The sequence below is a fragment of the Staurois parvus genome, unplaced genomic scaffold (assembly GCF_062004578.1).
Source record: "Staurois parvus isolate SC_StPar_1 unplaced genomic scaffold, SC_StPar_1.0 ptg000012l, whole genome shotgun sequence".
In the NCBI taxonomy this organism is placed as follows: domain Eukaryota; kingdom Metazoa; phylum Chordata; class Amphibia; order Anura; family Ranidae; genus Staurois; species Staurois parvus.
The window spans coordinates 11,438,023-11,451,821 of record NW_028317808.1 but is presented as its reverse complement, the minus strand read 5'-3'; the positions used below and the strand labels follow the sequence as shown (position 1 = coordinate 11,451,821).

The 13,799-nt window shown below is 40.5% G+C and overlaps 1 protein-coding gene across 2 annotated transcripts in view; it reads left to right on the top strand.

Moving 5' to 3' along the window:
* The window catches only part of BNC2 (basonuclin zinc finger protein 2), an 823,285-nt gene that overhangs the window by 156,740 nt on the left and 652,746 nt on the right, over positions 1 to 13,799 (top strand). For both annotated transcript variants that reach the window (XM_089674765.1, XM_089674767.1), the window contains exon 3: positions 10,180 to 10,386. In XM_089674765.1, the coding sequence (XP_089530891.1) occupies positions 10,180 to 10,386 (207 nt within the window). The remainder of the gene's footprint in view (positions 1 to 10,179; positions 10,387 to 13,799) is intronic.

Genomic DNA, 13,799 nt, shown 5'->3' with positions numbered 1-13,799 from the left:
GGGGATGAATTGCTATGGGGGATGAATTACTATATGGGGGATGAATTACTATATGGGGGATGAATTACTATATGGGGGATGAATTACTATATGGGGGATGAATTACTATGGGGGATGAATTACACCATGGGGGATGAATTACACTATGGGGGATGAATTACTATATGGGAGATGTATTTTCAGTTTTAAAAATGTGGCTCTCAAAATAAATTTCAATCATGGTTTTGGCGAGATTTGGCTCAGTTGAAAAAAAAGGTTGCCCACCACTGCTCTAGCCTACTTCCAGTGTTGCAGATTTAAGGTTTTTCGTCACATGATTTGTGCATAGGGAGGCTCAGTCAGCCTGAACTTTGATCTTCTTTTTTAGCAAAGTTCTCATGATCCATTGTCTAGGCCTTAAAGTATAGTGTTGATTTTCTAAAGGCAAATAGGCTGTTCACTTTGCCGGGTAACTTGCACTTTGCATGGGAATTTTCCTTATAGTAATGTAAATGTGCTGAACTTTCACTTTGCAAAGAAATCCCAATCTTGTGCAAACATAATAATAAAAAAAACCCTATATTTTTGCTTGAACATGATTGGATGATGGAATCAGAAGAGCAATACCTCATTCACTATGGTCTATGTAAAATTCCCATAAAAAGTGCAACTTTCCTTGCAAAATGAACAGTCTATTTTGGAGATTTGGAGGTGGAGGATATGAATAGGTGATACTTTTTTGAGTTAAAAATACATACTATAGATCTAGATTTCTATAGAATTTGGAGATATGGAGGTGGAAGGTATCAATAAATGATACTTTTTTGAGTTAAGAATACACACTATAGAATAGATTTTTTTTTAAAACTAGAGTTTAGTGTCACTTTAATACCCAAGTATAGGTCCACTTTTCATTTTGCAACGTTTAAACACATTCAAACAGTTGGGGAGGCTCTCTTAAGTAAATCCATCTTTCGTATTCTGTGTGTTGCTGTTTTGATGTTTTGTGCAATTATTTGCAAATGTTATAAGCATGATTCACTAAAGCTTTTGAGCCAGAAAATGTGGGTCTATACACACAAATGCTGTGTGAATATGGTCTATCTAGCACAACCTGTTTTGATCTACTACTTTTACTACTGATTGGGTACTACTGATTAAGTACTTTTTATTCTGCAAGCCAAATGACTTAGCCACCAGGTCTTGTGCCCATAAAAAAAAAAATAATGGATCCAATAGAAGGGAGGGACTACTGCTGATGCAACACCACAGATATGATGTGGAACATAGCAGATTCCTTTAAATATATTAACTTAAAACATTGATAGTGTTTTTTGAACCCCACTAATTTTATTTCATAAATTTTTCAACAGACATATTTTGGACAGAATTTGCATTAATAGTGCATCCAAGAAGATTGCATTCTCTGTATTTCCAAGTGTCACCCTGACCTAGAATTTTTCAGTTAGATTTATGGAATTGTAAACATTGGATGACTTTAAATTAAATTTATATCATTGTCTGTTTTTTGTTAGTTTTAATTAATTTGGCTATATAATAGTCATTTTAAAAAGTCAGCAGATGTGCTTAGCTTGTCATTTTAAAAGAGTTGTCTGTACGGGGGAAGACAGTTCTTTATGCTCCCAGAACACAAGTTCTGCTTTATCTGTGAGTCTATGATACATAACAAAATTCAGCACTCCAGAGAAGATAGAATAGGAAAATAGAGTTATAGCTTTTTTTGTAAGGGATTACATTTCAGGTTTTTGTTATGCATTGTTTAACATTTTTAATCCTTTTGGTGCTGGAGCCATTTTTCTCAATTTTTGCACACATATTAAAATGCACATTTTAGGCCTGAAGATTACCAAATCTATGTTTTAAATAAAAAATACACTTTACTTTCATTATACACAAGGGTTGTGTACATGGGTGGGGGGCTTTAATTCCTGTTTAATTTAATAAAACTTGAATTTTTTTTATTTAGCTTTTTACAATTTCTTTTACTTATTTTTCTTTTTTAACTTAACTTTATTGCTATCACAAAAGGGCTGATAAGACCCCTAACTGACATCAGAGTGCAGGTGACAGATTCTCTTTACAGAGAGGCCAGGGATTTATTAGACCCCCAATTTCACCTCTGCACCCTGTTGAAACTGATCAAACACACACTGTGATTGATCAGCTTCTTCCCAGGCCAGGGTTTGACAGCTTTAAACCCAGAAGCTGAGCACTACTGGGTTTATACTTCACTGGAGTTCAGTAAACAAATCCTGGCACATTCCATGGATGCCATGGGCACCCAGGAGGGAAAGGTGATCTTGAGTCACATGGCAGGCAAAAAGGACAGCACCTTCACACAGATGTAGAAATGATCAGGAGGCTTTACAGCTGCCCAAATTACTTTTACAAGAAAGCTGGCAGTCTGAAGAGAGTAATAGTTATATCTGCAGCAGCTAAAGGGTTAAAGGACAACACTGTGTATAAAAAGCAGACATTGTTGTTATATTTTGAAACTAGCAAACTCGTTCTTAAACATATCACACTTGTTTGAAATAAAGTGGTAAACTTTAAGAAACGTGGTATCTTTTTTAAATAGTTTTTTTTATTTTTTTATCTACCATCGTTACATTGGTTGCACTAAAATGGTATTAAAAACAACATTAAAATAAGAAAAATGGTCAAAATAAAAATAATTTTTTAAATTAATAATTGTGGAAATTTAGTAAAAATAGGTGCATTTTAAAAACTTAGGAAATTCAGAACCACATACACAATATTATACACCTGTAAACTTGATAAATTGGTTAGAAACAAATATAAACAGTTTGCCCTACAAATGTTGTATTCAGCAGTATACATCCTGGTAAATGGGCCCTGTTGGGTTGTTATTTTTTGGGTCAGGAGCACAAGATGCTCAACATTCACCTCAGTTTGCTATATAGACATTGAGGCATCAGCACAATGATCAGGTCATCCTTCTGACCACTGCCTCCTCCAGCCAGCACAAGTGTATGCAAAATTGTCCAAAAGTAATTGGTGCTCCTATTTCCCTTCCTGCTGTATAGGTTGTCACAGCTGAAATTGGAATGCTATAAATTGCATTAAAATATGTTGCATTTAAAAATAGAAATTAATGATAGTGTAATGAATACATGACTGCATTAACTGGTGTTTTTTTTATATCTGCCTGGAGTTCAGCTTTAACAAGTACAAATTGGAGCATTTTGAATGCACATATTAAGAGGTTCCATATGCTTATGTGTGAATGAATAAAAAGTTGTGCAAATGTTAATTTGTTCACTTAGTGAATATCACACCATCTGTGAAAATTCTGACTTTTTTTTTTAGAAGAAAGATGTTAAGGCTATAATTTTATGCTACATTTTAGTATAAGTGAAAGTGCTATATGATGTAATATATACATTTTATTCTAGTAAAGCTAATATTTTCTCACTTTTAACATTTAGTCAAATCAAAGCTCATCTTAATGATATAAAAATGATGTCTAATACAGTAATGTGCTAATTAAAAATCATTAAGAACCATTAGTTGTATATTTGTTTTATTTTTAAACATTTTTTAAAAAATTTTCATATTTCTAAATGAAAAAATAAAACAGCACTAGCAGATATACCGAAATCAACCGTAGTGCTGCATAGGTACAAATGAAACATTATGATCTAATGAAAATAAGGATGGATAATTAAAAAACTTAACATAATAAACATACTAAGAAGACAAAATAATAAATGCCTAATAAAAAGCAAAGGTGAGTGAGGGGGGTATCGCCACCCGTTACATGATAAAGGAGTTGTAGTCCACCTCAAGAAATGTGTAGGGCTTGCAAGTGGACCTTTGAATACTACTATGTATAGTTAAAAAGGTATGTACGTTTCACAACTACAGTTTTACTAAAGGCTGCATCAATGAATTGTTTCAATCTCTTCAAATTGATTAAATGTATTTTACAGTTCACCTCAAGGAAAATGAAGTGTTTTCTTCTTAATCCTCTGCTCCTAGACTAAACAAGCATTGAGCCCTTGCAGTGGGTGTGGCCCTCCTTATCCCTCCCCACCCCCTTCCCCAAGAACTGCAAGGTTAAATGCTTGTTTAGTCTAGGAGCAGAGGATTAAAGAGAAATACTTACCTCATTCTTTGCTCTAGGAGGCTTCCTTCAGAGGTCAACTGGTCCCCCGCAACTGCTCTGTAACCCATGATCTGCCAGTAGCACTCCAGCCTCCTAAATGTATAATACAGGATTAGGATCCTTGTATTGTACTTAACCACTTGCCTACTGGACACTTTTACCCCCTTACTGCCCAGACCAATTTTCAGTGCTCTCATACTTTGAATGACAATTGCGCGGTCATGCAAACCTATACCCAAACTAAATTTTTATCTTTTTTTTTAGACAAATAGAGCTTTCTTTTGCTGGAATTTGATCATAACTGGGGTTTTCATTTCTTGCTAAACAAACTAAAAAACATCAAAATTAAAAAAAAAGTTTTTCTTAGTTTCTGTTATAAAGTTTTGTAAATCAGTAATTTTTCTCCTTCACTGATAGGCTGCACTGATGGGCACTGATGAGGCTGCACTGATAGGCAGCACTGATGGGCAGTATTAGGCAGCACAGATAGGCAGCACTGATGGGCACTGTTAGGCAGCACTGATGGGTACTGATGGGCACTGTTAGGCAGCACTGATGGGCATTGATAGGAGGCACTGATGGGCACTGTTAAGGAGCACTGGTGGGTACTGTTAGGTGGCAATGATGGGCAGCACTGATGGCACTGATTCAACTGATGGGCACTGATTGCCAACACAGATGGGCACTGATGGACACTATTGGCTGCATGATGGGGCTACATTGATCACTAGGACACTGATGATCAGTGTAGATGTTCCCCTGCAAAATGCCACTTACGGGCTCTCCTCTCCTCATGCACTGTCAGCGTGAAGAGAGAACTGCCGAAAATCGGCATGTCCTATTTACCCAGCAATCAGCTGTGATTGGATACAGCTGGTCACATGTTAAAAGCGGCTGTGATTGGCCCATTCCTTAGTCATGTGATCAACTGTGTCCAAAGGACACAGGTGATCACATATCACGCGTAGTCCCAGGGGGCACGTGAGGGACGTGGTTTTGGGAGGATATCCATGGATGCCCTCCCAGAACTATTCGACCACACTGTAGCCATCTTTTGGCTATAGCATGGTCAGTAACTGGTTAAAGACCCTGAGGCTCCACCCATAGACTGGAGCTTCAGTCAGAGGAGGAGAGCATGGGAAGCCTAATGGAGCAAAAAAATAGGTAAGCAACAAAGCCTGCTCTGCAATCCCTCGACATAATGAGCAATTAACCCTTGCAGTTCATGAGGGATGGGTGCTGCAAGGGAAAAGTAGAGGTGTTATGACTGTAAGTTTCCACCAAGAGGAGTGCTCATTGTTCCCGAAATGTGCTTGCTCTTCTGTTTTCGGTCACTAGAGGAAGTACAGCTGGCGCTCATGCATGCGCAGTAGCGTGCGGAAGTCGGCCATATTTGTTTATCTTGAGACCAGGACATACGTGGGCTGCTGTTGCTGCTGGGGAATCTCCTGTTGCTGGGACACAGAGTGGGCTATTCTGTAGGGGCATGTGAGTACTTCCTTAAGTAGAAAGTTTGGACCAGTCAGTCAGGAGCTGCCCTAGGTGGCTCATAAGGCAGCATTTGCATTGAGTGTTTTTACTTCAGTACACTACTTGCATAGCTGTATCTTGAGGTCTGTGTTTACTAGTGGAGGTGCACAGGTTTGTGCTATCTGAAGTAATGTTTTCCAGAAAGCGGAGTGGGGGAGGTGCAGCAGGAAAGGGCACTAATGTACCACCGCCAGGTCCTGAGGAACCTAGCCAAATGTCCTCTGTAATATCACCTGACAGTCCAGAATCGACTAGGCCGTCTGAGCCACCATGGCTATCTGGCATTGTGGCTACTACTGGGGCTTCTGCCTCAGCATATGTAACCAAGGATGATCTTGCTTCAGCCTTAGAGGGTTTAGAAGATAAGCACTGGGATGGTGGCATTGGTTCCTCAGGGGAATAAGAAGCGGGACAGATCCTTGTTACTAGAACCACCAATCCTGGAGCAGGAATGGGTGCAGCCTGAGGATGAGAAAGAGCTGGAGAAAGGTCAGGCAGTGGAAGGTCTTAGGAGTCACAGCCTGAAGAAAAGGAAGCGGTCTCTGCCTCCCATTCTCAGAGATGTATAGTCCAGGATCTCACTGATATGGTAAGATCTGGATATGGGCTACCTCCGATAGAAACCTCTGAGGTTACTTTTTCTTCCCCGGGCTCTTTGAAGCCTTAACAGAGTACTCAGGCCTTTCCAGTGCATCCTCTTCTGGAGCAAATTATGTATGCCGACTGGGATCACCCAGATAGGGTTTTTGTTCCACCAAAGAGGTTTTCTTTCTTGTACCCCATGGAACAAAATTGGGGGGTTTCCGGTAGTGGATGCAGCTGTTTCATCCCTGAGTAAATCTTTAACATGTCCTGTGGATATTGTACAGGTTTTCAAGGACCCAGCAGATAAGAAGCTGGAGTCTCTCCTTAAGGCCTCCTTCCCCCTGGCAGGCTTTGCTGCACAGTTGTGGCAGCTATTGGCATTTGCCAGAGTCTTTCTGACCATGTCAAACAGTGGATTGGAGGACCATCAATGCAGGGGGAATGCTCGGCCGAGGATTTGGAGGATGTTCCACGTGCTTTGTGTTTCATGGTTGATGCCCTTAAGGACTCAGTTCAGAAAATTTCTCGCTTGGCCCTCTTATCAGTGCACATGCGCAAGGTTTTCCCCTTCATGGAGAACGGCTGTTTAGAGAAGATTTAAACAACTATATCCAAAAGATTTCAGGGAGTAAGCATGCTCTTCTACCCTCTAAGAAGAAATCCAAACGTCCTTCTTTTAAGGTGTCAGCGGCTTCAGTTGCTGGGCCCTCATCTACCAGGCAGTCGTTTCACCACACACAGATCCCAGCCTCCAGAAGTAGATCTCAGAATCAAAATCAAAGGAGGCTTTGGGTGCAAAATCATCTAAGACAGATCCAAGGTGCACCCCTTATGAAGGGGTGCCCCCTCTTGTTCGGGTGGGGGGAAGAGTTTTGAATTTTTGTGGATGCATGAAGGGCTCTAATGCAAGACAAATGGGTTATTTCCACGATTTCTCGGGGTACAGGCTATAATTTGGGGTATTTCCCTCTCCCCAGTTTCTGAGATCAAATGAACCAATAAATTCAGAAAAAAGAAGAGCTTCATTTCAGGCACTTGTTTGCCTATTGTCTGAGGGAGTGATCATGGTGGTTCCAGCGGATGAAAGATTTCAGGGGTTTTATTCAAACCTATTACAGTCCCGAAACCAAATGGGGATGTAAGGCCCATTTTAGATCTCAAGGGGCTAAATCAGTTCCTAAATGTCTGATCCTTTCTTATGGAATCGGTTCATTCAGTAGTGGCCTCCCAACAGGAGAGAGATTTTTTGGCATCCAGAGACGTCAAAGACGCATACCTGCATGTACCGATAATCATTCCTTGCCAAAGGTTTCTGCAATTTGTATTAGGGACTCACAGGTTATCTAGATGATCTCTTGCTCAGAAATCAGTTGGTGCCAGATCTGGAGCAGGATGTGGTCCTTATGATGCACATCCTGAAACAGCTGGGCTAGGTGCTCAACCCCAAGAAGTCAGCCCTGGAACCAGTGTAGAGCCTGGAATATTTGATGATGGTCCTAAACACGGTTCAGGCAAAGGTATTTCTGCCTCCAGGGAAACATTGTGCCCTGATGAACGAGGTTTGCAGTTGGAAGGCCAAGAGGTATCCTTCAATTCGCAGCTGTATGAGGTTGCTGGGGGAGATAGTGTCCTCGTTCGAGGCTATTCCCTATGCTCAATTCCACTCCAAACAGCTGCAAAGGTACATTCTGTCTGTTTAGAACAAAAAGATTCCGGCCCTGGATTACTGCACATCTCTGTCTCCAGAGGTGCAGTAGAGCCTTTATTTGCAGCTGATAACTCACAATTTGGACAAGGAAAGATCCTTTCAATCAGTGGTGTGGAAGTTGGTAACCAGCAATTCCATCCTTTCAACTTGGGGGCACCATTTTGGAGGAGGCTACAGTTCAGGGAACATGACTTCCACGGCAAAGGGTTTTTCCCATCAATGTCCTGGAACTTCAAGCAGTGAGGCTCGGTCTGAGGTATTTGACATCCAGGCTTCAGGGTTGGCCTGTAAGGATTCAGTCTGACAATGCCACAACAGTCGAATACATCAATCACCAAGGCGGTACCAAGAGTCAAGGTGCTTAGAAAGAGGTGAACTACATTCTGACCTGGGCAGAGAGATATCTTCCAAGTTTGTCAGCAGTGTTCATTCCTGGTGTGGAAAATTGGCAGGCGGATTATCTAAGTTGCCGGCAGTTGATTCCAGGGGAATTGCATCCTGGTGTTTCCAAGGAAATCTGCCAGCGATGGGGTTGACTGGATGTAGATCTATTGGCATCCAGGTTCAACAACAAGGTTGATCTTTTTGTGTCCAGGGTAAGGGACCCTTGCGCTGCAGGGGTAGATGCCTTAATGATTCCCTGGAACCAGTTTTCACTGATTTATGCTTTTCCTCCACTGCCACGTCTCTTACGAAAACACAGCAAACTCTGCACTCCTGCGCTTGGGGATGGACTAGGCTAGGGTTATGGTACCATCACAGATATCCTGGAAAATGCACTCCTTTATGCCCTCATTGGACTGGGATAGTCCAATGTCACTGGATACAAAGAAAAAGAAAAACAAACAGAGGGTGCACTAGCCTAGTTATCGTAAAAAATGTATTGGAAGGATAAAAGGTATGTATCATACTCACAATAGGCAAACAGGTCAAAGGCACATCACACTAAACAGCGGTGTTCAGTCCACATAGCATATAAGTCCAAAAAATGGAACCCTGGACTACCAACAGGCTAACGCGTTTCAAGGTCTCATCCTCTTCCTCAGAGCCACCCTTCCCTCAAATTTCTTATTACTTTGGGTCATCCAGCATAGTCATGAATAGGCCGCTCTGTGTCCCGTGATGTACGATAAAGAAAATTGTGTTTTTTCTACATACTTACCTGTACAATCCATTCCTTGGAGTACTTCAGGGGACACAGAGGTCTCTTCCCTCTTTCTGGAATTTTCATTGCTTGCTGCAAAAACTGAAGTACTTCCTATATAAGAGGGATATTTAGAGGAGGACCTATAGGTGGCCTATAACCCACATGAATAGCCTGCTCTGTGTCCCGTGATGTACACCAAGAAATGGATTTTACAGGTAAGTATGTAGAAAAAATTCAATTTTTTGGGTGGAGTGTACCGTTAATGAAAATGGCCTTTGACAAAAACAATAAAACAAACAAATAAACTAAAAAAGTAGGTTTTAGTGTGGGATTGTGGTTATTGCACTTCAAATGTGCCAATAAATATTAATTATCATTGTTCAATCTTCCAAATGAAATGCTTAACAAAATGGTCTAACTGTGTCTGGAACACTAAAATGCAGATATCTTCAGTTCATTGAAAGGATATACGAGTATACTAAGAGGTATCTTTACAGGCATCCCCTGAGACCAAATCAGCCATAGGTATGTCTGTAGCCTAAGCATTCGCATTAGGGGGATATGGTTGTATAAGGGCATACATCAGCTGGGTAAGATTTCGAGCTAAGGCCCATATACCCATATAAAGTTACTGTAACATCAGTAGATTGTATTAGTGTAAATGTCTTTGTATGGTCTATTTTTTGTTATCACATCTTCAGAAATACCTTATTGTAAACCATAACTTGTCAAGCATTGTTTGTCTTTTTATGTATAATACATTCTTTTTTCTTATTCTTTTTTATCTTGTCATTCTCTTTCTATTGTTCATGCGGGAGAGCATACCAAATATCAAAAATGACCCACTATAAAAAACAAAGAGCAAAAATGACTGCAAAAATTTTACAAGTTCTATTAACTCTTTTAAGAGCACTACGTATAGGTGCCCAAAAGGAAAACAAACTTTTTCATTTTTATTGAACATAGTTAATCATTTTTCAGTGTTTTTTTTCTTAGCCAAAGAAAGACTTTGCTGTTGGGACTTTAATTACATTCCATTCCTTTAGGAGTCATTCAATAATTTCCCTTTTCTGTCCACAGGATTGCAATGGGGAATGCACCCCAACGATAAGCCGCAATACCAGCAGCAGCGGTGATCCACCTAGTACAGTTGATACTCACAGTTTACCAGCTGCCACTTCTTCCTGGGAATTAAAATGGCCACCAAATAAAATGACAGATGACATTACATCTTCGTACTGGCCTGGGCCATGGCAGTCAGAGCAGAAAGGAAGATCTGGAAAAAATGTAAGTGTGCCAATTTATAAAATTCCATCCTATGGGGCTTGTCTGTTAAAACCTGAGTATTTTTATGTGATATCTTAGTGTAGGTACATATACTCTGATTCTATTTTTTCAGTTTCTACTTCTATTTTTCTATTTCTATGCTCTGTGTTTGGCATCATACCTTATTGTATTCAGTTTTCTCAAGCAAATAAATTGTGTACATCTGATGCAAAGTTTCTGTTGTAGACTGACAATATTACCTCCCAACTTTCTGACATGGGAATAAGGGACACCCTTCAACACAAAGTATGTAGGCAAATGACTCACTCCTTGCCACATCCCCAGTTATGTAGCCCCAAAGAACTACTAGGAAAAAATTGATTGACTAAACCCAAAAGTGCTTGCTTCATCGCTATGTTTTCTTTATACTGGCTGTTTAAAGCAATATTGTAATAATAAAAAGGTCTGTGAAAGGTTTAATGTAGTGTAACACTTTTGGTAATTAAGGATTGCATTATTAAAGAGGCCTACATATCTGTTCAAAATTAGGAAAAACTGAGAAGAAAAAAGGGACAAAGGAATTTGGTTACAAAAGAGGGACAGTCCCTGCAAATGCGGGCCAGATTGAAGGTTTGCTAACCTACTGTCGCACAATTAGAAGCAGCATTGTCATCCTGCCATATGCACTCCTTCAATTGGCCACTGGACTGTCTATTTGATAGACCTAATGGGCAGCCCAAAAGAGCCCACGTGTGCAGGCTGAAAGTGCTGCTGCTAAATGTGAGGCAGCGCCTTAGCATTGTCAGCACGTACAGGAAAATACTCTTACTGGCAGAATCTCCAGGTAAGCAATTTTGCAACAGATTTATACAGGTTGGCTTGAGTATGATTTGCTTTTTCTGAATATACTGAAAAATAAATGAAAGGTTTACATATACTTTCACTGTTGGCCATTGTTATTCTTATTGTTAACTTTGTTATTCAGGATTACCCTCTGACCATACCTGGGAGAAAGCAAAACAAATGAGTTCTTAATTCAATGGTGGAGGGATCAGCGGAACGCTGGTGCCATGCAGGTCTCCTGCAGACCTGTCAGTGTATCTGTGCACCCATACATCATATGGGCAAGCAGATACTTACTGACAGGAAGACTCAATGAACTACCATAGTGCTCTACAGTGCATTGGTAGTTCATTGAGAACTACAAGCTGATAGCCGCAAAGGCTGCTGGGACTTGTAGTTTTCTCATTCACAGAATACTGTGAATGAGTGACGTGACTGGGTAGGTGACAGCTAGTGGGGGGAAGAAGATCCCCTGCTAGCTGTCACAATGTGGTTCGGAGGAGGGGGGGTGGCATTGGCCGATCCATTTGTACCATGTTACTTGTTACACTCTGGATACAGGTTACAAAACGTGAACTCATCCTTTAAGTAAACAATCATGTGCACAGAAAATAAAAGAAACAGCATTTCTCTATCGTTCATTAAGTGACACAGTTTGATGATAATTAAGCAACTTAGAGCTATACTACCACCTACAGGAGAAAAGAACACTAGGCATATGGTACTAGGTACTAGGTTCTGCTTGGTGTCCTCTCGGAGAATCAATGTCTTTTTCCTTTCCGCTATATTTTTTGCTTTAATTGGAAGATTTTCTGTTATGAACAGATACTGGTGTATTCAGGCCGCATACTTGAAATTTTGTGTTCCAAGTTCATTAATTAAACTGGTGTTCTATCTGTGATTGTCCTGCAGTTGACAGTGGCCATCCATCTGTGTTCCAGTTAGCACAAGACTGCTTTCAGATCAAGCCAATATCTGGGAATTCCTTGTGAGTTATGGGGAACAGAGCTGTGGCACCTTTTCTGTCCCTGTATCTGAAGTGACTTGCAGGCTTTATGTAATTTTATGAAGGAGCTAACATTTTCTTTTTACTACTGGGCTTGCATTATTATTTTATGTAATTTTGCAAATTGGCCACATGGGAAACCCCCTCCTTTTTTTCTTCCTTATAAGGCTGGGTTATGTTTAAAGTAGAACTAAAGGCAATTTTTTTTCATCTCAGATATAGTAAGAGAGGGTTATATCCAGGGGCCGACTGACCATTCGAGCACTCGGGCACTGCCTGAGGGCCCGGGGTCAGTAGGGGGCCCCAGGAGATGCCCCTGGTACCTTTTATTGGCTTTTTCATAGGCTTTTTTTGGTTTGGGCGAGGACACAGGGGCCCCATTATCCCCTACTGCCCAGGGGCCCCATGAGTTGTCAGTCCGCCCCTGGTTATATCCCCTGTCAGGTTTTGTTTGCCATTTTTGTCCCATTGGTGAGATTTGTCTTCACTTCCTTCCCCATAGGCAATACAAGAAGTGAGAAGAAATCCCTACATAGTGAGGGAATACCTATTTCTCACCAGGGTCAGCAGAACTAGTGTCCCTATTGAGAATTTCCCTCTTATTACCATTTTGGGGACAAGCCATCATTTTTTTTCTCTTACTTTCACTTTTGATGATAAAGGTAACATGACAAATAGAATCTACCTAACAGGGACACAGACAGTAACAAAAACTTGACAGATGCTCTAATCCCTCTCCACTCTATCTAAAATTAAAAAAGAGTTCTGCCTTTAGTTATACTTTAAGTTTACAAGCTGGTTGGTGAAGGGAATATGCTCTTAGGAATGTGTGTTAGAAAGCCAGAACACATATTCACATTGCAGGTGACTGTGAGAGGCAAGTTTTATGAGTTAACTCTGAAAAGCAAGATCTCTGCATGGAACTTTGCTAAATGTAACCTCCATGGAAACTGTTAGTACATGGTATTTACTACTGTTATCATTATGGCTGTGAGCAACATTTTCTCAGTCAATGTGTTTTTCATGAAGCAGACTTTGGGGGAATCGAGATGGATCCTGCACTTCTAGAAGTTGGAGGTCATGGGCCTTTTCCAGAATGTCTTTCAGACCAAGGTCTTCCTGCCCCAGGAGAAATTGAGTAAACTGCAGAATCAAGTTTGGCAACCTCAATCCTGATGGCTGATGTCTTCACTGCAGAGTTTTATCAGAGTAATAGGATCAATCTATTTACCGTTAAAAGAGTCCCATTTGCTTTATTGAACTACAGAACTCTGCAAAAGAACATTCTCATGGTGTCAGACAAATCCAGTCTTTCTCTGAACAGGATGATTAGATTGCATCCTTTAACCAAGATAACTCTTGGTCATGGTGGCCTATGTCCCTTATATAGTTGGAGGCCAGACTTTTTTCTTTGCTTACATTGGAGGATTCCAATCAACATACTAGAAGTGTGAGCAGTTTGTCTGTTGTCACTTCACTAGAGCCCCCTTCGGATCATTCAGTCATCAAGCCAATGCTGTGGCTTACATCAGTCATAATGGGGGCACTAGGAGAATAGCAGCAGTGATAGAAGTAGAGTCTATAC